General features: G+C 39.5%; 1 protein-coding gene across 1 annotated transcript; it reads left to right on the top strand.

Annotated features, from left to right (window-relative positions):
• Window positions 1-715: 715 nt before the first annotated feature.
• LOC140241538 (alpha-2,8-sialyltransferase 8B-like) lies at window positions 716-22,058 on the top strand. Its single transcript, XM_072321273.1, has 4 exons — window positions 716-779; window positions 2,359-2,425; window positions 20,554-21,108; window positions 21,770-22,058. The coding sequence occupies exons 1-4, from the start codon at window positions 716-718 to the stop codon at window positions 22,056-22,058; spliced, it is 975 nt and encodes a 324-aa protein (XP_072177374.1).
• The last annotated feature ends 2,183 nt before the right edge of the window (window positions 22,059-24,241 follow it).

Raw genomic sequence — 24,241 nt, 5'->3', positions numbered from 1 at the left:
GGAACGACTGGAAAATTAGTATGATTATGCATTTGTATTTGTTTGTTTTAATGAATGATAATAAAAGTCTCTGGTTGAGCTTAGCAGCTCTTCCACAACAGAAACTTCACGCTTCTTCACATTACTCAAAACTCTGCTGCAGCTCAAGGATTATACAAACAAATATCACGAGTCAATGTTACCCATTTTAAGAGCCTTGGAGGAGTTGTTTTGATACATGTCGGTGTTTTTATGGATAATCAGCTTCAGCCATAACTTTCCGAGTTCTTTGGAAATTAAGATCATCATAGAATGACCCGTATACGAAGGACCCCAGTGAAAGGAGCGAAGGATGGGGGTGAAGTGGTCGGATTTCTTGGTGCGAGAGACGAGATGAGCTGCTGTGTTCTGGATTCTTTGCATGGGGCAATATGGGCATAGCGAAGGTTGATATACAGAGAATTACAATAGTCAAGGTGCGTGGTGACAAAGGCATGGACAAGACGTTCCGTGTTGGCTTGATCCAAGAAGCGTCATTGCCGTTTTCACATTCGTGTCTTTCACAAATCTTTCGCGTATACCCCGTGAAAATACTGCCTTAAGTCAACAACGTGCCCTCACATACACCCAACAGAAATCTCCACAAACAATTAGTGTGAGATTTAAAAAAAAAAAAATGGCTGCATTGTTGGACATCAGATATCTGAAATCAGTTTTTACCTTAGTTGTATTCCTGATGATCATGTTCATGGCTGTCTTCACTGCAACTGACTATCATCTCACTCAGCTGCCGTTTAAACGTAAGTTCTCGCACCATGATAATACGTGATATGTGTATGTGTGTACCCGAACATAATACGTTTATTCTCCTAAGTTCTCGTACTATGATAATACGTGAACTGTGTATGCGTGTACCCGAGTATAACACGTTTACTTACTTGGAGTGCAGCTACTATTTGTTATGCAACCCGTCATTGCGAAGACCTGATAAATTCATCAAAAACCATTATCGTGATATTTCTATCATGTAGTTTGCAAAATTAAAAGCTATTCAATAATACGTATATGTAAGAATTCTCTCTTTATTTCCGATCTTTATGTTCAACTGAAGAAATGAAAGAATGAATAACATAAAAAAGAATGGTGATTTTTTTTTCTAAGTTTTGCACGCATTATTACAGTGTGAAAGCAAATGAGTAAAGGAAGATATGAAAAAAGCACGTCGTGTTACGTTGTAAAGACACTTTCTGGAATTTTCAGTTACATCTAATGCAGCACTCTAAATGTTACAATAATATCATCTTTTTCTTTAATCCACTACATTGTATTAAAAAAAGAAGAAGACACAATTGGACTTTCTGCAACGTGTTACGTTGTAATGACACTTTCTGGAATTTTCGGTTACATTAATGCAGTACTCAAAATGTAACAATAATGTCATCCTTTTCTTTAATCTACTACATCGTATTAAAAAAAAGATACAATTGGACTTTCTGCAAAGTGATGAATTGATCGAAATGCAATTCAAGGGTATGAGACTATGACTCATTACGTACATCCCGTGGAAAATTTCAGTCGATTTGTTTCAGTGGTCACAGGGATCTTTGTAGATCATATCAGAAGTCCCTTCCCTCCAAGTTTTGCATAAGGAGACGAGTTGTCCATTGTGTTCGAGCATTACAAGTACATGTGTACCAAGTTGTTCATTGTGTTCTCTCACAAAAATCTCTTTTGCTTGTTCCCTTTCAACTAAATGAATGAAAAAATAAATAACAGAAACAAGAATGCAGATTCTTTTTAGTTTTGCAAGCATGATTAAGGTGTGAAAACGAACGATTAAAGGAAGATAAGAAATTATTAACTCATTGAAGACTGCGTTGAAGTTTTTTATTTTTGCTTTTTGTTTCCTCCTTTCTTTTTCTTTCTTTTTTCTTCATGAAGATAATTATGACAGCATTATCTACATATTTACAAATGTGTATGCTCACATATTGATGTAATGTTATGCACAAAATTCGAATTCATTTGTTGGTAGCCTGTCACCTGTGAGCAAAATATTTTGTACTCATATGGATGCCAAGAGCATCCAAGTGCTAAACTTGGAAGAAATGGACCCGTGACATACGTTTACGAAGATCCACATTTCTCCATGACCACTGAACCAAATTAAACGGGGTTTTCTGTAATAAAGGTAACATACTTATTTTCATATCCTGAATTGATCGTCACATTTCCGAAACGTCCAATGTTCGTATACTGATGTTCGCTACGTCAGAGGGTCATCTGGAATATTGAACGATGATAGGCTCCAAAACCCCCACTTGACATGCTTCTGTACAATAGAGATGATACTCTTTCCATTTCAACTTAATTTCTTAGAACCACTGAAAAACATCACATACGACAGCTGGACTCGATTAAACGAGAACGCATCGCTTACAATGAGGTAAGTATTGTCGGAAGACATTATTGTCGTGACTATTATATATTTATGGCATTATCATGCTACAAGGAGCCACTAAGCAAGGAAGGTTGAGGCTGGTGCTTTGTTAGACAGATAAGACGACATAGAAAAAAGATGAGAGAGAGAGAGAGAGAGAGAGAGAGAGAGAGAGAGGGAAAAGTTAGTGTAATTTACAATTTGCTGATTTAAAAGAGCATGTGAATATAATATATTATCTACATACCTGTCAAACCAGACATTTAGGTGCGTTATAATACATGTAATAAATGATTTGAAACGAAAGCGACCCATTCGTTGTAATGTGTTTGTAAACCATGTGCTCTGAACGCTACTGTATGAATTCAGACAGCCTGTATGGTTCATTAACTTCATTCATGTTATCTAGAGAATAAATCAAGGTTTGTATTCGCGACACATTTAACCACAAACACAGGCAGATCGACGGAAGAGGTGGATTAAATTCAGTAAGACGCAAGTAATAACCTGAAAGATGTGCGCGGGCGTAAATAATAATTATTATCATCTTAGATAACTCTGCCTTTATTCATATTCTTTTGAAATGGTGACAACACAAAAAGGAAGTGTCTATTCTCTTTGAAACGTTCATACTTCCTCTTAGATTGAAATCTATGATATGGTGGCTAACGCACTTATTCGTTTTTGTCTATCTTTGTTTCTTTTTAGTTTTTAGAAATCAGCTCATTATAATTTCCGACATGTTTTAGAGAATGAATAGCAGTCCTCAACCTTTTCTTTATACTGAATGATCTACTCAGTATTCCTTCCAAACATGCATTATTCTCATCAGAATAGAAGCTGTAACGAGAAGAGCATTAAGACTTCTCATTCCTGATTGGACTTCGTTCAGGTTGCCCACAACAGCCCACTGAAAATGACAAATTTGTGTGAAAGGCCAAATTGAATTGTACACGCACATGATATAATGACGAACACGATAATGCACTGCGGCGCTCGCGAGAGACTATCTGACTATTATTGGGACATATCTTGCGAGGAGATCAAATTAGACTCTGGATTTGGGGCAGAATCGTCGACTCTGCTGCTCTTGGTCGTCGCGCTTATCATCAACCTTATCGAGCCTCTGTTGAAGTTTCCTCATCTGATGGGATGGGAGCGCACTGACAAGTGGCTTATTTCTCTGTCCTTGCTTTCTATATCGAATCATGTATAGGGATTCGTAAACTTTTTGAGTTATGTCTTCAAGATAGCCTCTTTGACAGCTTTCACGAGGATGGCCATGACAGTCCGTAACTTTGACCCATCCGAAGCCCAAATATGTAAAGAAAACCATAGGTTCATGTGCTTGTTTTTCTTCTACGGGACTTTGAAGAATATGACTAATCTGCCGTCCAGTACCAAAAATAGCGTTACAGGATCAAGACCATGATTGGCAACAAAATCTGCAATGACAAATTTAATTCCCCATAATCCTTTCAAAATCCACGATATTTTCTCCAAATTTGCAAGATTTGCAGAAAAAGGTACCCAAAACGAGAGAAAGCTTTTAAAGTTTGGTTTTACACTCTCATTCTTGAGCAAACAGCACCCTCACGCGGCAGAAAACACCGAAATCGCTCAAATCCTTCTCATCAACGTTTTCTGTTAGGGGTGAGCTGAAGGACAAGGTTCATAAAACTTATGCTGTACATTGAAAACCCATGTCATTTTCACGAAACTTAGCCAAATTGTAGAAGGCTTACTTATTCCAGAAAAACAATAAAAAGTGGGGGTTCATGTGCTCGTTTTTGTGCTAGCAGCGCCCCCATGCAACATATATCATCGTAAGTCCCCAAAATCTAGTCAGGAACCTATGCAGGGATGCCCTGACAGGGTGGGTTCATAAAACTTATGATGTACATTCAAAACCCATGTCATTTCCACGAAACTTGACCAAATAGTAGAAGGCTTACTTATTCCAGAAAAACAATAAAAAATGGGGGTTCATGTGCTAGTTATAAGATAGCTATAAGATTATGGTAGAACTCATCCTAGGACCCCAAAATCTGGTTATAAACCTCTCGTGGGTTCCCTGTTTAGGTGGGGTTCATGAATGTCATGCTGTACATTCAAAACCCATGTCATTTTTACGAAACTTTATCAAATTGTAGAAGAAGAGTTACTTAATGCAGAACAATTGTAAACATGGGGGTTCATGATTGTGCTCGCTTTTATGCTGGCAGAGCCTCCTTGCGACAGAAACCATCGTAAGACCCCCAAATCTGGTCAGGAATCAATGCACGGATATACCCTGCTAGGATGTATGTATCTCATGCGGTTCACTCTAAACCCCATTTTCTTTTCTTTTTTTTTCTGTTTTAAACAAAAAGCATGTCACAATTGCAGTGATATGGTGGAAAAATATTCAAACAGGAAGGTCCATGTGCGTTTCTGTTATTATTTCCCTTACACAGCCATAATGATATTATGTGGACGCAAGCGTGGAAAACTCAACATTGACATGCTTGTTTGTTTGCTTGTTTTACCCACTTGCTGTAACCATGTGCAGAAATTGATAATGGAGGAAGAAGAATAAATATAAGGAAATGGGAGTTTTGGCATCAGTCTGACGATCCTCCAAAGGAAAAACATATCTTAATGTAATGACGTTGATTGTAGATTGCATGTATTGGTTGTTGCAGTGGTTGGTAAAGTACGTGTTGTGAAACTCATGGAGATGTACCTTGAGTACCCCCCCCCCCCCCCAAAAAAAAAAAAAAAAAAATTCTTTGATTCTCCTTTTGTTACACCAGATTTGGTAGTCAAAAATTAATATCTGAATGGTGAAAGTGATAAAGTAATACATGTTTGGTGATGCTTTCATGACCTTTTATTTATTTTGTTTCGTGTCCTCATGCTGTTGATTAACTTTGTGATTCGCTGCATGCTGAGGAATGGCATTCCACTCGTCAACCGGTATCTGACGGAGTCCTGACAATGTCGTTGCATTTGTGACCCTCTTCCCCACAGCTCGGCCAAGTTGATCCCAGACATGTTCTGTGGGGTTGAGGTCGGGGCTGCATACAGGCCAGTCCATTCTAGTGATGCCCTCTCTCTCGAGAAATTTGCGCACAAGTCTCGCTGTATAATGTGGTCTTGCGTTGTCATCTTTTTGAAGCATCTCAGCTTCAATTTGCCCTATGGCGCGGGCTTTTTGAACATAGCTTATACATGGCATTATGTACAACCATAAAACTTGATGAACTATCAAAATTGCCTGGCATGGCACTACTGAAAACTTGAATATGAAGTTAAGATGTCTATTGAAATTTGCATTTATGGCTGACCAGTTGAGAACAAGAGACATAACACAAAAGAGCATGTTCTCTATTTACCCTTCACCACCATTCTCATTCATACTAAAGGACCGTTCTTGTTCTACAACTTTTCAATGCAGATCTTATCAGACACTTTTGAGTACAGCCCTTTATTTGACAGCATAATCATAATGAGTAGGATATCATGAAAAAAAAAATTAATAATCTTTCCATTGATATCAAACATGTATTGTTTAGTGCTTACAAACTGGAGAAATTTACAACTGAATTCAGATTTCCAAACTTTTTTTTTTGAGGAGTTTATGTTACAGTTTAGCAAATCTCTGTAAGTTATTCCTGATTATGTTAAGATTAATGATATCAATTTAACTTGAGTGAACAGTACTAAGTTTTTAGGACTCTATATCCATAGAAGTTGCTCTCCTGGAAAACGCGCTCTAATTCTTTGAGCAAAATTTTTTCTTGGGACACAGGAATCTTAAACAAACTGAAACATTTTTTTATATATTATTTTTTTTTTTGCCCAACAACATATTGCAGATATATTCAACCCCTATATCCCCATATCTCAACTATGGAATTATTGCGTGGTGTAACGCATCAAAATATTTGCTGGATTCGCTCTTTCTTATGATTATTATAACCATTTTCCAGAAAAATACAATTTTGAAACTGACATATATATTTGATTATAACTTAGGTATTTTTTTTTATTATAACTTTTTTAATGTATTTCTTATGTATAAATTTTCCTCAAAAGATCTTCCTGATTTTTTTTTTTAAGATGTTCATAAGAGACAATTCTTTCCACCACTATACAACTCGCCAAGGTGACGCTTATCACCACCTTCCATGCACTCGAACAATTTTCGCAAAACAAAACAAAACAAAACAATTATGTATAAAGATCCAAAATATTGGAATGATGTCCCCACAGAAGTCACAAGCTGTTTGTCATTATCATTGTTTATGCTCGTGGATGTTCTGCTGTTACTACTCTGTTGTTGCCATGTGAAAAGACTTATGCATACATTCTGTACATGTAGTTGCTTGCACTCTAAAATTCCTGCCTACCCGTTTCAGTGTTTTTCTTTCCACTTCTAATATAAGACCTTTGGTCGCGTCAGAGACTGTCATAGTTTCTCTTTCTTTCTTTTTTCCTGCTGCATTGCAGGTGGCTGGTATATCACGTATAGGAATAATTGTTAATACAGTGTCTTTCATTTTCCGACACTTCCCGTAATTTTCAATGGAAGCCGTAAAGCCCCAGTCATATATAGAGCCTACATGCCGGATCACCCCGGATCTGATCCGGGATGATCCGGGGAGAGATCCGTGTTGACGCCATGGACATTCATGGAGGTCCGTATAGGTCCGGGGACATCCGGGAGGCCAACACGGCAGCTTTAGAAGGTCAAAAACATCCGGCGTCATCCAGGGATTGCCGTGTTGGCAGAGCAATCCGGGATGGTCCGTGTGGCTGCCGTGTAGCTGCTGTGTTGATCCGTGTAGATGCCGTAATGATACCGTGTGTACAGTCATATCAACGCTCGTCGACACTTCATCGAGGTAGACACTATCCCGGATCTTCCCGGATCTCCCCGGATCACCGTGTAGATCATTGAGCATCCGTGTTTATATGTTACTGGGGCCTTATGCCCCAGTCACATATAAACACGGATAGTTTCGACCTCGATGGAGCGTCGACGAGCGTTGATATGACTGTACACAAGGCATCAACACGGCAGCTACACGGATAAGGCCGGAAGAGCGCGGCGTCTACACGGACCAACACGGCATCTACACGGATCAACACGGCATCTAAACGGCAGCCACACGGACCACACGGATTGCTCTGCCAACACGGCAGTCCCCGGATGACGCCGGATGTTTTTGACCTCCAAAATGTGCCGTGTTGGCCTCCCGGCGTCAACACGGATCTCTCCCCGGATCACCCAGGATCAGACACGGGGTGGTCCGGGATGGTCCGTGTGGCTGCCTGGAACGATCCTGTAGGCGCCGTGAGTATGCCTGGCAATCCGTGTCGTATTTTTTTTTCACATCAAGGATCGTCACGGATCATCAAGGCAGCTACACGGACCTACACGGCACCCACTCGGCAGCTACATGGACCATTACATTCAAACATGATATTACAGGGATGAACACGGATCTATACGGTCCGTTAGAGACGGGGACGATAATAAGATTAATGAAAATCCAAAATCAGCAAGCATTTAACGACAGATTTTCGTCTGCCGGCGTGGTACGTGTCGCTGCCTTGTTGGTCCGTTTAACTGCCCTGTTGGTCTGTGTAGACGCCGTGTTCTGCCGGCACTGACCGTGTAGTTGGTGGGTCCGGCATTGTCCGTGGAGGTCCGTGTAAGTGCAGTGTGAATGCCGTGTAGATGCCTTGCTGGTCCGACCTCATTCGTGTAGCTGCCGTGTTGATACCGTGTGTACAATCATCAACGCTTGTTGACACTCCATCCGGGGCGAAATATTAGCCCGGAACTCTCCGGATCATCGCCGGCATGATCCGGGAATCGCCGTGTAGATCCTCGAGGATCCGTGTTTATAATTGTGGCTGGGGCTTAATGTTAACTCCACGTCTTATTCACATTATCGCTCCTCTGTGTAGCATGCGATTACTTGTTCTCATTTCATTGCATTTAAGAAGAATCTTCTGTACCCCGAGTATTAATGGTATTGTTTTTCGGGTTTTTTTTTTTTTCGTTGTTCCCGTGCTCCTCATCCTGTACTTCACACTAGGCCTTTGTTGGGACCTACGCTCCCAACAAGCTTTGTTTTTTAGTAGGTTCCATGGTATTTCTCTATTTTTTAGTAGGTTCCATCGTATTTCTCTATAGCATTCTTTTACTTTGATTGAAACTGACACATCGACCGCTATGTACTATATGTTTGTATTTTGTTATGTATCCAAGCGGGACATTATGTATCATCCTAATTTAGTATTTTCGATCGAGAAATACGAAAATAGAATTAAAACTGATGCATAGTATCTTATGTGTTTACACACACAAACACAAGTTATTTACACTATCTGTGATAGGTCTCCATCACGACCAATAAATGGCATTCAGGTCAGAAACCAACTTTGAGCATGCACTGTCAGCACAAAGAGAGTCAACCTGTGTACAAGTTTCACAAACATAATTATGACAAAGGCGTCCACTAGTTGTCACTGTATCGGTGCGCGGGAAAGTTGTTTACTTGAACATATCGATGAAATGAATCATGAAGTATTTTGGGTGGGTGTATGATATCAGTTATATCTAAACTAGTTGTGCAAGTTGTGGAAATAAGAATAAATGTAACATGACCTGGCCAAGTTAAAAATGAATAAAAATCTTTTATGCTTGCACTATTTCAAGTTCAGAAAACAAAGTATCAACATTATGCGTTCGGGTATGAAGTCTAACTGGCCCCTTTTGCAAGTTTGTCTCATAAGGTCTGATATTATTACTGCCAAAATGGAATCCGTATTTCAGATACCGTTATAAACTTGAATAAAGTGCCAATAATGCAGATTTAGGAAAACAGTCTTTCAACCTATTCATTCTACCTATTTTAAGAGTAGTAATTTTGCAAATATCATTGATATGACACTTCCATGAAAGCTTATTATTATTGACACAAACACCCAAGATTTTAATGGAAGAAACTTCCTCTAGACCTCTAGGCGAATAATGCAACGTTGCCTGGAAGTCGTTGCTATAAGAGGCATTAATTTTTGTCTCCAATATCTAACAATGTCTAATGACATTATTAGTTTTATTTCGTTTTATTTTTTTTTTCTCTTTTTTGGCCAAATCCAACATCATCATTTGCTCTTCGTATCAAGATAGTAGGATCATAATAGAACATTTTGGAGTGGGAGTTTGTCAGAGGACCTGTGAAAATCATCGATATGAATTATGAATAGTAATGGGCCTATCAGCACCTGTCCTCATGACAACGTCATGTCGTGAAACACCACATTCAGTTGTTTTCATTGGTGATCAAAGCCGTCGACGTGTTCATTATCGGGATCTGTTAGATAGGGATGATAGGTATCTCGCGAACCAAAGCAAGGCTTTTCCAGCTATGCCGCAATGGGATGATTTGGAGAGACGTACATCGTATCGTTTCAAAAGCCTTCAATTGGCGAAGCCCAAGGATATGCCTATAGTATGTGAAAATTTATCAACCGCATGCACGTGTAACTTTCTCAACCGAATGTAGGGCGTGCGTTGTGTTGTGATTTTCTCTTAATCCAAATTTGAAGTTTGAAAATATATTGCTAATTTCAAAATAAAAAAATTACAGTTCGGATATGTATTATTCATCAGAAAAATTGCCAACAATTTTATCCGTCAGAGTGGCTGATAGGTCGACAGCACGGGTAGGCTTGAAAATTAGCGGAAAAAATAAACAGACATTGTAGTGTTTCTACGGATTCTTGTGAGGTATATTAAGAATCACATTTCAAATTAAACGTATCCATTGTATACATCTTCAAATTATGTATACTTCTAAAACTAATTTGAATTCGATCAAGGGCGTCTGTCAGTGTCTGTAAATCAACTCCAATTATTTCATTTTGGATTTACCATTTCAACAAAAAGGAGTTCGATTATACCAGTCATGACATTCAGGTCTTCGTAAAGACATTTCTGTTTCTGTACATTCACTCAAAGCCGGGTACACACACACACACACATACACACACACACACACACACACACACACACACACACACACAAATAAGTGACTAATATAGGATTTAACCATATTTCTACGGATTTCTCATGTCAAACGCAGTGATACTACGTATATACGTTCTGGTGGGCTAACAGAAAAGTTTTATCTATACTATTCATTCAACTAGCCGCATGGTGGGCTCGTCACATGATCACTTTGAGTCAAAATTGTATTCAAAAGCTTTCGCTGAGATATTATGTTTATTCAATATAACAGTATATTATTCATAGGGACTAAACATTTTGCTTGCCTCATGGGATTCAGAAGAGTGTCTGGCAGTATCATCAAAAAAATGCATCACTATTCGAAGAGTTAAAAGCAAATATCACGTAGCCGGGTTAATGATAACAAACACGGGAGTAGGATGGACTGTGCGCGAACAGGGGACAGCAGAAACGTGGGAACGTGTCGACCTTGAAGGGGGAAAGAAAACAAAATGCATATTCACACAAACGTGAAATAGACACCAAACACGGGAGCTGAGAGCGTGCACGCAAGTTGAGTCGCAATCAACGACGCTACGGTTTGTGCACAGGGCCATGACCATCGTCGGAGCTGCGCTGAAAGCAATGCAAAACATGACAATATACAAGTGATATGGGACGGATGCATAAACGCTAGAAATTGCTTGTGCTAGCCTATTGCTTGAATCCGTATGCATAAAAGCAAGCAATTTATTGCTTGCGAGCAAAAGCTTTTGCTAGGAAGCACAAGCAAGTGCTTGCTGCCCGTAAGCAATTGCTTAGAGACCAAGCATTTGCTTAAAAACGTACACTCTTAAAATATTGGGCAAATTTAGTTGGTTAATTGTTGGTTGGTAACAAAAAAAAAAAAAAAAATCACAATTCTGGGCAAATATCGCCCAATTGAGCTTTTAGGTGATTAGACCAACATTGGGCAATTATTTTTACTTAAATGTTGGGCGAATATTTACCAACAGAATTGGTAATGGAGAGTTGGGTACTTTTTGCCCCGCTGTTGTGTAAAAGTCGTGTCACACCTTTCCGGGCAAGCCTTGCGTGCGACTTGCAAAGAACAATTTTAACTTCCCGGAGGTCCCCGTAGATGATCCGCACATGACAGTACCTAGCACGTATCTCAACCGTAGTCGCCCGGAGGTGTGCACGCAATTTTTTTTTTTACCCGCAACCATGTTTAGGCCCTGTCACACCTTTCCGTGCAAGCTACTTGGGCTTGTTGCGTGTAGGGATTTTTCAGCATAGGGACCATTTCTGAGGGCGGACAGGGATTTTGGCGAGTCAGTGCATGTGTCTTACTTGCTGGACGCGTTCTACTTAAATTCTACTTGCGAGTATACTGTGTGACCTTTGTACCAGTCGCGTGGGGGCTGACAACTCAGTGAAGGAATTCCTCTGAAGGAATGGCAGAAATCCCACAAAATGTCATTATCTTGGCTGCATACGGGACTGCAAAGTACCTGCGTGGAAGTTGCCTGCGAGGTGCTGCCACTAAGGGCCTCCTACTGGCCTTCTGCGTGGACCTCTCCGGGCATCCCCGCGACCCACCCGGAAAAATTTTGGTCATGAAAACTTGGCTGCGGTTAAATCGGACTTGCGTGCGCACCTCCGGTCAACTAAAGGCGAGATACGCGCTAGGTACTGTCAGGTGCGGACCAACTGCGGAGAGCTCCGGGTAGCAAATTTGTTTCCCCGCAAGTCAACCCGAAAAACTTCCCCAGATACGGTATAACAAGGCCTTGAGCATGCTCAAAACTTGTTGCGAGTGAGTCATGGGGGTTCGCTCGCAGAGGTAAACGCAGAACACCACCTGAGACCCTTACCAGCAGCACCTCCCAGGCAACTTCAACGCAAGTACATCTTAGTACCTGTAAGTCGCTCGTAACAGAAAACGGATAGGTTTCAAAGCTCTCACGCAGGTCACACGGAATACACGCAAGTAGAAAGTAAGTAGTACGTGTCTAGTAGGTAAGAAACAGGTGCGAAACTCACAAACATTCTTGTCCGCCCGTGGAAAATTCTCCTGCGTGCGGAAAATCTCTCCTCGCAACAAGCCCGGTTAGCTTGCCCGGAAAGGTGTGACACGATCTGCTAAAGCAACGATCTGAGATATGCTTGTCATCCCAAGGTGCGCATGGTAAAGATCATGCTCTGCTGTACCTTAGCCTTCTTGTACTGGCTCTTTCCTCAGATGTAGAACTCAATCCTGGCCCCAAGGCAAAATATCCATGCCAGATATGTGAACGAGCTGTCACTTGGAAACAACGAGGAGTTGCCTGTGATTGTTGCCAGCAGTGGTACACTTTACCATGTAGACTGTATGCACATGGCTATCCCCATTTACGAAGCCCTTGCTAACTCCAGTGTTTCCTGGTAACTTGTAGCATGTGGTATGCCCCAGTTTTCAAGTAGCCTCTTTGACTCACACATTACAAATACGTGGAACAGTTTTGAAGGTTTACGCAGCATCTCTGAAGACAACTCAAATGAACCTGGCAGCCCTGGCCCTCCTGGAGCCAGTTCTTCGCCTCTTCCACAAAAGCGTGCTGTGAAGGAGACTAATCTTTCAACCAGCGTTAAAATAGTTACAGTGAATTTCCAAAGTGTCAAAAACAAGAAAGAGGAAATTTGCAAATTTGATAGACTCAACAGTACCAGGAATCATCATTGGAACAGAAACCTGGCTCAACGACAGCATTCATACCTCCGAAATCTTTCCCAGTACATACCTCCGCAAGGATCGTGCTGATGGTTACGGAGGTGTACTTATAGCCATTGTCAAGAGATACACTTGTGAGTATGTGCCAAGCAGATCGGAGTGTGAAGCTGTATTCACTGAGCTACCTCTCAGAGGAAACAAGACCCTCACTGTTGGAGCACTGTATCGACCTCCATCAAGCTCTCCTCAGTACACTGACGACCTCTGCAATGAAATTGAAAACCTTTGCAACAAGCATAAGAATGCTGTTTGTTTGTTTGTTTGTTTGTTTTTGTTTTTTGGCTCGGAGGTGACTTGAATATCTCCCTGACATCAAGTGGGACATCCAAGCAGTAGAGGGAAACCAATATACTTATGCTATCAGCAATCACTTCCTTGAGATGATTGGCAACTGCGGGCTTCAGCAGACGGTCACTTTCCCAACCAGACACAACAAGACTCTTGATTTGTTCCTCTCAAACAGACCATCACTTGTAAATAGGTGTACCCCTACCCTGGAATCAGTGATCATGACATTATTGTTGTAGACCCTGATGTCTCTCCAAAGAGAAGGAAACCTGTCAAGAGAAAGTTACACCTCTGGAAAAATGCAGATCTTCGCAACATGAAAAGTGACTGCGTCGTCTTTCAGAAGAACTTCACTGAGAATTTTTCTGTAACCAGTCCTGTTCCAGAGATGTGGTCAGAGATTAAACAGTTCCTTCTACAACTTCTTGACAAACATGTCCCATCAAAGATGACATCCACCAGATTTAACCAACCCTGGATCACCACTTCAGTGAAGCGGCTTACCAGAAGGAAGAAACGCAGCTTCGTACGAACAAGAAAATCCCAAGAGCAGAAGGACTTTCTGGAATACCTGAACTTAAAGAAACAAACCAGGATTGCCTGTAAGGAAGCATACAACAACTATACCTTACTGACATTATTAGTCCAGAATCCAAAAGTAATCCAAAGCGATTCTGGAGCTTCATCAATAGCAAACGTTGCGAACGTACTGGAGTAGCTCCTTTAAAGTCTCCTGAAGGGATAACATACACAGATGGACATACCAAAGCTAAGATCCTGGATGACCAGTTCATTTCAGTGTTCAATAAGAATGAAAACCTACACAACATCAAGGACAAAGGCATCAGCCCTCATACTGCCATGGAAAATATCACTATCTCAGTAGCTGGTGTCTTTGAGCTTCTCTCTGGTCTAGAGACTCACAAAGCCACAGGACCAGATGGACTCCCAGCTAAGACTGCTGAAAGAGCTTGCTTTGGAGCTGACTCCCATCTTCACAATCTTCTTCTAAGCATCACTAAACCAAGGTGAAATTCCAAAGGACTGACCTCCATCTCATGCAAAGTGTTGGAACACATTGTCAGCAGTAGCATAATGAATCACCTTGAAGAGAAAAATATCTTATCAAATGCACAACATGGCTTCCGAAAAACGTTACTTTGAGTCACAACTCATCTTGGCTATTCAAGATCTTGCTAAAGGGATTGATGACAAAACAGCAACATGATGTATTACTGCTGGATTTCTCCAAGGCGTTTGACGTGGTCCCACACGCAATACTTCTGTACAAACTGCACTTCTATGGCATTCAGGATAAAACTCATGACTGGATCTCTGCCTTCCTCCGCAATCGTACCCAACAAGTCACGCTGGAGGAAGTTTCATCAACCACAGGCCATGTAACTTCAGGCGTTCGAAAGGTAGTGTCCTCGGACCCTTGCTATTTCTTCTATATATATATCAACGACCTACCAGAATGCATATCTCCAGATACCACTGTACGCTTATGTGCAGATGATTGCATGTTGTACTGTAACATCAAGTCTGAGGCAGACACAGTCAAGTTACAACAGGATCTTGACTCACTACAGTAATGGGAGGAAGACTGGCTCATGCAATTCAACCCCAAGAAATGCCAAACTCTTCATGTAACCAAAAAGAGACGTCCGATAATAAAGTCCTATAACATCCATGGTCAGATCCTCGAGAAAGCTGATACTGCAAAGTATCTTGGTGTCCATCTCACTCAAAACTTGAACTTCTTCATCAACATCACTCCGCGGACATTCTCACAGGCTGTTTATTCCATATGCACGAACAGTTAGCTACCAAAGGACATTCTTCCCAGACACAATCAGACTATGGAATGCTCTGCCCCAGGATACCTTCAACTGCACCACTTTAGCTCAGTTTATAAGCAAGCGGTGCAGGATATTCAACTCCGCTAGAAGGGAACGGGATGTTTTTAGCTGCACTGTAGAAAATGTAGTCATTTTAACCTGCACTGTACATAAACACCTCCACACCATGCCTGCCAACAGTACGACAATACACCAAAGGTAGACTGTACTGAATAGGAAGAAGAAGAAGAAGGAGGAGCTAGACCTTTTGCTAAACGAGCTGATGCTTTTGCTTGAAGCAATAGTTGTCAAGCAATAAAATATTGCTAGTTTTATGCATTCGGCCCTTAGCGTAAATCAGACAGACTGCATTTGGGTGCGCTCCCTGAACTTTTTATTCACAATATAAAGTACCAAGATATACCAATAGGCATGCAAATACAAATCAAACAAGTATCAATTGTGTTATGATCACAAATGAGAGAAAAAAAAATATTCAAACGGAGTTTAGAAAGGGTGAATTTACGTTGAAATTCAAGCTATTCCCCCCCCCCCTCTCTCTCTCTCTCTCTCTTTCCCTCATTTTAAGCGTATCTCATAAGGTACTTAAAATCTCAAGAGGGAGTCGAGCCGTAGAAAGGCCAATAGCCTCTGCTGGCTCCTCCATTTTCTCTCTTAGAATTTTCTTTTCTAACTTTTTTTCCTCACTCTATCATTGTGTTGTATTTTTTTGTACGTGTATACTGCATGTTATCATTTTCACTTTTGTCTTTGCTTTTTAATCATATTTGGAAATGAATGACTTTTTTTAATGATTTTCATAAGCTAGTCAACATGCTACACGATTGAATGGGATATACTATATGCTTGTTTAATTCGATTTTGATATGCATGTTGTACAATCTTACGGTAAAAAGATATACCACTGCTTACATCAGCTTGACACAAGTAAGCGTGTAGTGGAACATCATTATTTTCACAATATCGTTAAATGAGCTCTATAGGCCTACATATCCTGTTATATGAAATACACACAGTTAAAACAGAGCTTACTTTTATTGTAATATAGTGGCTTAACAATAAGAATTATAGTCAAACATGATGCTTCTTCCGTTTGAATTAGGACCTTTTAACGAAGTCAACCCCTAGCTCTTTTCAAAGAGTTTAAGTTAAAGTTTCAAAACTCGATCATCGATTCATCCATATTATTGAGTCATGCCAATTAATGTTTTGAACTATCGGACAATAAAGCACAATCTTTATGGCATATAAAGTTTAAAAATAAATGCATTGGTTTATAGATTACGTGACTGGATGAAGGGTGGGCTATTTCTTTCACTCTGTTTGTTATATTGCCGTGTTTCTCTAATTATTTCCTTTCTCGTTGTAAAACGCATGGGATGGATATAGAATGTCTCCGCTGACAAACCCTTCGGAAGTCATTAGCCGTTGGCGGCAGTTGTTGGCATTAATGATGGGCAGGGTCCCACTAGGGCGTTGGCTACCAGGACTTGTATCGGTTTCTCGCGATGGAGACTTGCAGATCAACTTTTGAAAGGGAGTGTTTACAGCACTTATCTCATATATATATATATATATATATATATATATATATATATATACACATATTCTTCAAAATTGGATGCTAAACCTATCTCTTAACTCTTTCTGTGCCGCGTTTGCCCACCGGACCCTGTCGGCGGCATTCCAAGTTCGCATATTCTGCTCAAACGCACAAAGTTTCCCAAACACATCGATAAATCGCAAAATGGAACAGCACAGTGAATGCGTTTCTTGCGGTTCCATTCCGATCACATTCAGTTGAATCTTTTAAAGGGGATGGCTAGTAACAGATAAGTGGGAATCAGTGGGAATGCTAGGGGATGATTGTTCCAATCCTTGTGGGATTCATGTAAGAGTATATTATATATTTATTGTTCTATGAAAAATATTTGCTTTAGAATGGTCTCATATTCAAGTAATGTGCAGTTTAATGTTTCCAGGTTAGCATGCCTGTACAGTGACGGGGCATTAAACTGCACATTACTTGGATATGAGACTGTTCTGAAGCAAATAATTTTCACACAACAATAGATATATAATGTGCTCTTAAATGAATCCCACAAGAATTGGAACAATCATCCCCCAGCATTCCCACCGATTTCCACTGATCAGTTACTCGCCATCCCCTTTAATGTGACTGATAGTCCATGGGCCAAGACCCGAAAAATTGGTTATTGGTACCACCTGAGGTGGCAAAACCTTTTTGGTGTCATTTTGTTTGTCGGGCATAGATATGCTTATCAAGCTATGGTAGCATTTCCAAATGAGTAGCTTAGTCATAATAAATGAATTTTTAACCAATTTGGTCTCGTTTTTATATCCCTATACTTCTGAATCGAAACTAACCACTATACAAAGAAGAGCATTGTCTTCTGTATGTCTACAGGTGTTCTGTTGTAAACGCGGTACGCTTAGTCTTTATTCAAGGCAGCGAAGGGAATATCCAAAGGGTTATGATGTCCGCAGCTGTCACGCGGTGCGCTTAGTCTTTATCTAGACGGCGAAGGGAATATCCAAAGCTTAATATACAGTGTATATCCCTTAATCTAAAAACAACAACAACAACAACAAAGCAATTCCTCATGAATTTTGCCGTATTTTTCAGTTATTCATCATTTTCCGGTGAAAACGCTACTGTGAAAACGCTAATTCCGTGTCTGTGTGTGTGTGTGTTTTTTTTAGCCTGATTAACAACAATATTCTGGTAAACACTTGGTAAACACTGCTAAAAAGAAAAACAAACAAAACAATGTACCGTTATCATGTCTACAGTTCCTAATAAAAGGGATTATCTATACTGTTTTTATACTACCCTCTCAACAAATACATCAGTTTTAAACAAAAATCACTCTGTTCATTTATAATATTATTTATTATAATGTATTGTAGTATACCGGCATATTGATTTTGCATTATCTTTCTTCCTTGGATGGAAATAAAGCGATATCGGCGTGGCATTATCGTTTTCACCGTAGCGTTTTCACCGGAAATAATGAATAATTTAAAAATATGGCAAAATCCACGAGGAATTGCTTTTTTTTTTTTTATAGATAAAGGGATATACACTGTATCATAAGGTTTGGATATTCCCTTCGCCGTCTTGAATAAAGACTAAGCGCACTGCGTTTACAACAGAACATCTCTGTGGGCATACAGAAAACAGTGCTCTTCTTTGTTTAGAAGTTAGTCTCAATTCAGAAGTATAGGGATATAACAACGAGACCAAATTGGTTAAAAATTCATTTATTATGACTAAGCTACTCATTTGGAAATGCTATCATGGCTTGATAAGCATATCTATGCCCGACAAACAAAATGACACCAAAAAGGTTTTGCCACCTCAGGTGGTACCAATATCTGGCCTGGCCCATGGACCATGACTATCAAGCGCTGCTCCCTAGTACTAGATTTGAGAGTACAATGTAAATAAAAAGTTTCTGCCAGTGTTTTGTGTGCAAAGGCCATGCCTCTACAATAATGTAGCTACTGGTCATTTGAATGAAAAACAACTATAGATTTTCGTCGATGTAGGGCAATTTGTCAATCAGTTGCAATGAAAACACCTCGACGAAAGAATTTCATGAATTTGAATAATTACGCAGTACCCGTTGCATGCTATAAGGATTAGAATCAACTTGCTGTCGGGCGAAAGCTCGGTGGTCTAGTGGAGATGATGCCTGTCCGGTGATCAGGAGGTCGTAGATTCGAATCCTGCTCGAGTATGTGCACCCATGATTTTTTTTTTATCATGGCTACTACTAAAACACTGATCAATTCAGTGCTTATTTACGTCGATGTGGGGCAATTTGTCAATCAGTTGCAACTATAGATTTGTCATACAACAATAATATTTACATCAAAACAAAGCTTGGTATTTTCTCTACAACTTTGCTCATTACGTGTCCAGTTTAACAAACATCCATAAAAGTTAAAAGTTACATAGATTTGAAAAACAGAATATTTTCCCAAATCATGACTATGTTGCTGTCTCAGAATAATGTAGCACAGCATAGCTTGGTAAGATTAAGCACTCGAATAGACCCTAAAATTCAAAGCCTCGTTTCTTATTAAACACTTGATTAATCGAAACGTGGCAGACTCATATGGCATAATCCACCAATCATTTTGTGATATCACTGGTACAAATCCATTCAATCGGTAGTATTTCTTGCCTGCATGGTCGTTGAAAATGAAAAGGAAAAAATTAGCACAAGTCAGAATAATAGAATGCATAACGTGATAGTCAGTGGCAATAATTGCAACAATATATGGCGTGCAATGTCATGCCATGACGCTTAGCTCTCAACAGAACAACATAATCAAATTCAGTTGAAAACATCACCTAATTGACAAAGTAATTAACACTGCATCGAAGGGCTGATATCAACAACAATATTGCTCATTTCAAGAAAAACTGTGAGGCCGTTTGATTCCAATTAAAAAGTTTATGTTTAAAGTTTCAGGAGGAGAGAAGGGTAAAATCTTTTATCTCCGTATCTAAGGTTTAACAAAAACATTCTAATAATTAGGTTTGAAAAGAATAATTCATTTTTAATTGTTTTCAAAAAGTAACGATCCATTATTACTTTTTCTCACCTTTTTCATATCAAGTAACTTTTTGTAATTCCTTCACATCAAGATGCCAAAGACTATGTAAGATATAAAAGAGATTACTTCCACCATAAGATACTTATTAAAGGGGATGGTTAGTAACTGATCAGTGGGAATCAGTTGGAATGCTGGGGGATGATTGTTCCAATCCTTGTGGGATTCATTTAAGAGTACATTATACACGTATATCTATTGTTGTGTGAAAATTGTTTGCTTCAGAATGATCTCATATTCAAGTAATGTGCAGTTTAATGTTTCCAGGTTAGCATGCCTGTACAGTGACGGGGCATTAAACTGCACATTACTTGAATAGGAGACCGTTCTGAAGCAAAAATTTTCACACAACAACAGATATATAATGTACTCTTAAATGAATCCCACAAGGATTGGAACAATCATCCCCCAGCATTCCCACTGATTCCAACTGATCAGTTACTAGCCATCCCCTTTAAATTGATTTGATTTGATTTGATATGATTTGACTGTGATTAAAAAAGAGGTAACACAGTTAAACCATCAGGTCGACTTATCCGTTTCTCATTGAATACAGACATCAAGTATCCCGAGCACGATTGTCCAGGCAGTCCGTCGTTCAAATTTTCCGACACGACATCCCGTTCGGAGATATGCGAACGTCAGGTACTCAATCGCGAATCCGCAAATATAACCAAACAGTAAGTGTGCCGGAAGTACAGTCCTGCTCCGTCGTCGGGAATGCTGGGGTGCTTCTGGGAAGCGCGTGTGGTGACATCATCGACAGAGCGGATATGATTGTACGCATGAATCTTGCCTACTTCGGTGGTGTCTACGCACGTGATGTTGGTTCAAAGGTTAACTTGATGACCTTTAACTCCGAACAATCTTACGAACTTGCTGCATGTGTGAAAATGAATTATAACTTAACTACACTAAACCTTACCGCTGATTGTGAGAGATTGTTCCATAGAATTGCCCAAATAAATGGAAGCGTCCTGTGGTTCATTAAACTGCTATCTAAGTACAAAATGGATAATATCCGAGAGTCACTGTCATTTCTTCGAGAATCCCTCAACATTCAACTGACATTTGCTTATAGTCCCAGAATAGCCGTGTTTCCAGCGAAACGGTATGTATCTCTTGCTATAAGAGGATTGGTCGTGTAACAATATCATGCATGCTGAACGGCGAATAAGAACTTGTGGGTCCATGTGTTTTATCACGAATCGGAATAGGTATTAAACCAACTATTTTTCTATTTTTTCGGTCAAACTTGCTTTAGCGGCCACCTGTCTATAAAGGCTAACTGCCGTTTACGGCCAATAAAACAATTTCCCTCGAAAGAAAAGCCATGTTAAAGACTCTGTCAATAGCGGACACCTGTCTATAACGGCCACTTTTCCCCGTATCCTTTGGGTGGCCGCATCAGATAGTTATTAAAATGCTCACCGTTCCTTCAATATTGGGAGTAATATCTATGATAAAAATCATGGGCATACGTAGTCGCTGGTGGGATTCGAAACCAAGACTTCCTGATCGGTAAGACAGGAGCCATATCCACACGAATACCGGGCTCATGCCCGATAGTAAGTGATGGTACTGATCCCTTCTAGCGGCTGGTACTTCATATTTATATAAGCTAATCATTCTTGCGTCGGGTTCATCTTCTTTCTTTTCTTTTTTTTATTGTAGAACCCTACCTGTCTATCAACAGATTGGCTCTTGCCTCTTGTTAAAAGTGACGATCTGGTGACAAATATACGTGACTGTTCTCCTTTTCTCATCACCAGAGCATTTGGTATTAAACGGCCATCTTCTGGTCTGGCTATGTACGCAGCAGCGACTCAGTTCTGTTCACGAATCACACTGTTCGGATTCTACCCTTTTAACGTCGATCCGACCAACAGAACCTTGCAACACCACTATTACGATCCAATTGTAATGGATTACGTGAAAAACAGGCACGCAATGCCCGAAGAATACAAAAGACTGCTCCAACTTCAAAACGAGGGTGCTCTCCGCATAGTGAATGATTGCGCGGGAAGATGGGATCAACGCATTTTAAGACCATGGACCTGAAAGCCACCATAATTGTGGCTTACTATAGTGTATACTGTTATAGCCTTCTATTTGATGAATCCTCGATTCTTCATCGGTAGAATTCGGGGCGATCGTTAACGACCCGTCACTGTACAGGCATGTTAACCTGGAAACATTGAATTGCACATTACTTGAATATATGAGACCATTCTGAAGCAAATAATTTTCACACAACAAGAGATATATGATGTACTCTTAAATGAATCCTACAAGGATTGGATCAATCATCCCCAAGCACTCCCACTGATTCCCACTGATCAGTTATAAGTCCTTTAAATATTGTTGAATTTACAACAAAATGTGAAAAATAGCTATCATAAAAATGTTTCAAGACTTAACCGTCTACAGTTATGGTTTATTGAGAAAAATATTGATATCTCCTTATAAAGGTTTTCCCGGCCAATTTCGCACTTTTGTCAGTCCATTTGATAGAAGGTTCATTCAATATAGCAAAACCCCTCGTTATCGCACAATCTGTCTTTCAAAATTGCAACTCGTGTGTTCAATTTAGCATTTCGATCAATGAAATTTGCCCAAGTGGCTTTCGAGTTCGTAAAAGAACATTCAAATTGGCTGGTACTCTATGTGCATTCAAATTCGCCTTCACTCGTCGAAAAGGGTATTTGATTCCAAACATTTTCATTCAAAATACGTCATGTTATTTCTTTTTTGAAAAGGTGAGAACATTTAAACGTGCATTTGTATGTGACTTTTTTTTTCATCCACACAGTGTTAAGCAGTAAAAGTATCATATTTTTGACCCTATATAACTCAAGTTTGTTGTTCTGTAACGTCCCTTTTCTTTTATACATGTCATTATAGGCCTACATGTACCAATACTACAGATTAACTTCATCTTCTTACAGTCATAACGGCACAAGTTAGATACAGACGTATATCTCAAGAAGACAGAGAAATGATTATATGAACACTTTGATGATCATAACCTTGACTGTCTAGAACTGGCCGACACACTCAACAGCTAGATAAGTTGTGGTCATCTTCGGACTAAGAGACTCAATAAGCACATTGAAAAAAACACTGTTGTCAAAATCTCTAAAATGAATACGAAAATATGAAACGTAATCAACTGGTAATGATGCTTACAAAACAATAAATATGATGACAAAAAGAAAGAAAGAAAGAACCAAAGCATAAACATGTGTGCTATATTGAATGCCCGAAAATGAATTCGAATGAAAGAGCGCAGCATATATGTGATCACGTGACTATTTATTATCATTCTAAATTATTGAATGAACGAATAACGAAACGGCGTTGTCTTACGAAATTCAGTTGAAAAGTGTTAATTAGAATGGGGTTAGAGGTAATTTGAATGCTCCAAAATGAATTTGAATGAAGAGATCATGAAATTGAAATACGAAATTTTTGTATGGTAGGATATTTTGTGATACAACTGAGCTACAAGCATCAAAGGAATGTGATATCTTGAGCATCTTTTTTTTTTTGATCACTGCTCCCAATCGTAAACAGCATACCTTTAAAACATTTCCAAGCGGTTGAATGAACGTATAACGAAATGGTGCTTATCTTACGAATTTCAGTTGAAAAAGTCTTAATTAGAATGAGGTTATAGATAATTTGAGTGCTCCAAAATGATTTTGAATGAACAGATCATAAAATTGAAATACCGAACATGTCATCTACGCTAAATTTTGCTAAATTGAATGCAGCAATAAGGAATTGGACTAACAAAAGTGCGAAATTGGCCGGGAAAACCTAAATTTTATGCTTTATCACGAAACTTTTGAATGGTAGGATGTTTTGTGATACAACTGACCTACGTGCATCAAAATTCAATGTGACATTTTGAACATTTTTGTTTAAATCATTGCTCCCAATGGTAAACAGTGCCTTTATAACATTTCAAGCGGGAAATTTGCGAACGCAGTATCTGATTTATGCTTTTCTCTTAAAGACGGTATTTTTTGTATTGTGTATTTTATCTTATTTTGTACCTCGCTTTACCAGAGAATGTATACTGTTAGCATTAAATAAGTAGTGTGCAGTATTAATGCCATATATTGTTTCGCGTTTGGTGTGTAGCTTTGTTTAAACATGGCCCTTTGTATCTTTGTCTCATTTTGCTCCCTATTCTGTTCATTGCAGGCCTTCTAATTTTTATCTCAAAGGCTATACAT

Source organism: Diadema setosum, chromosome 18 (genome assembly GCF_964275005.1).
Source record: "Diadema setosum chromosome 18, eeDiaSeto1, whole genome shotgun sequence".
NCBI classification, from domain to species: domain Eukaryota; kingdom Metazoa; phylum Echinodermata; class Echinoidea; order Diadematoida; family Diadematidae; genus Diadema; species Diadema setosum.
The sequence above is the reverse complement of the archived record's forward strand: the minus strand, read 5'-3'. Positions and strand labels throughout refer to the sequence as shown.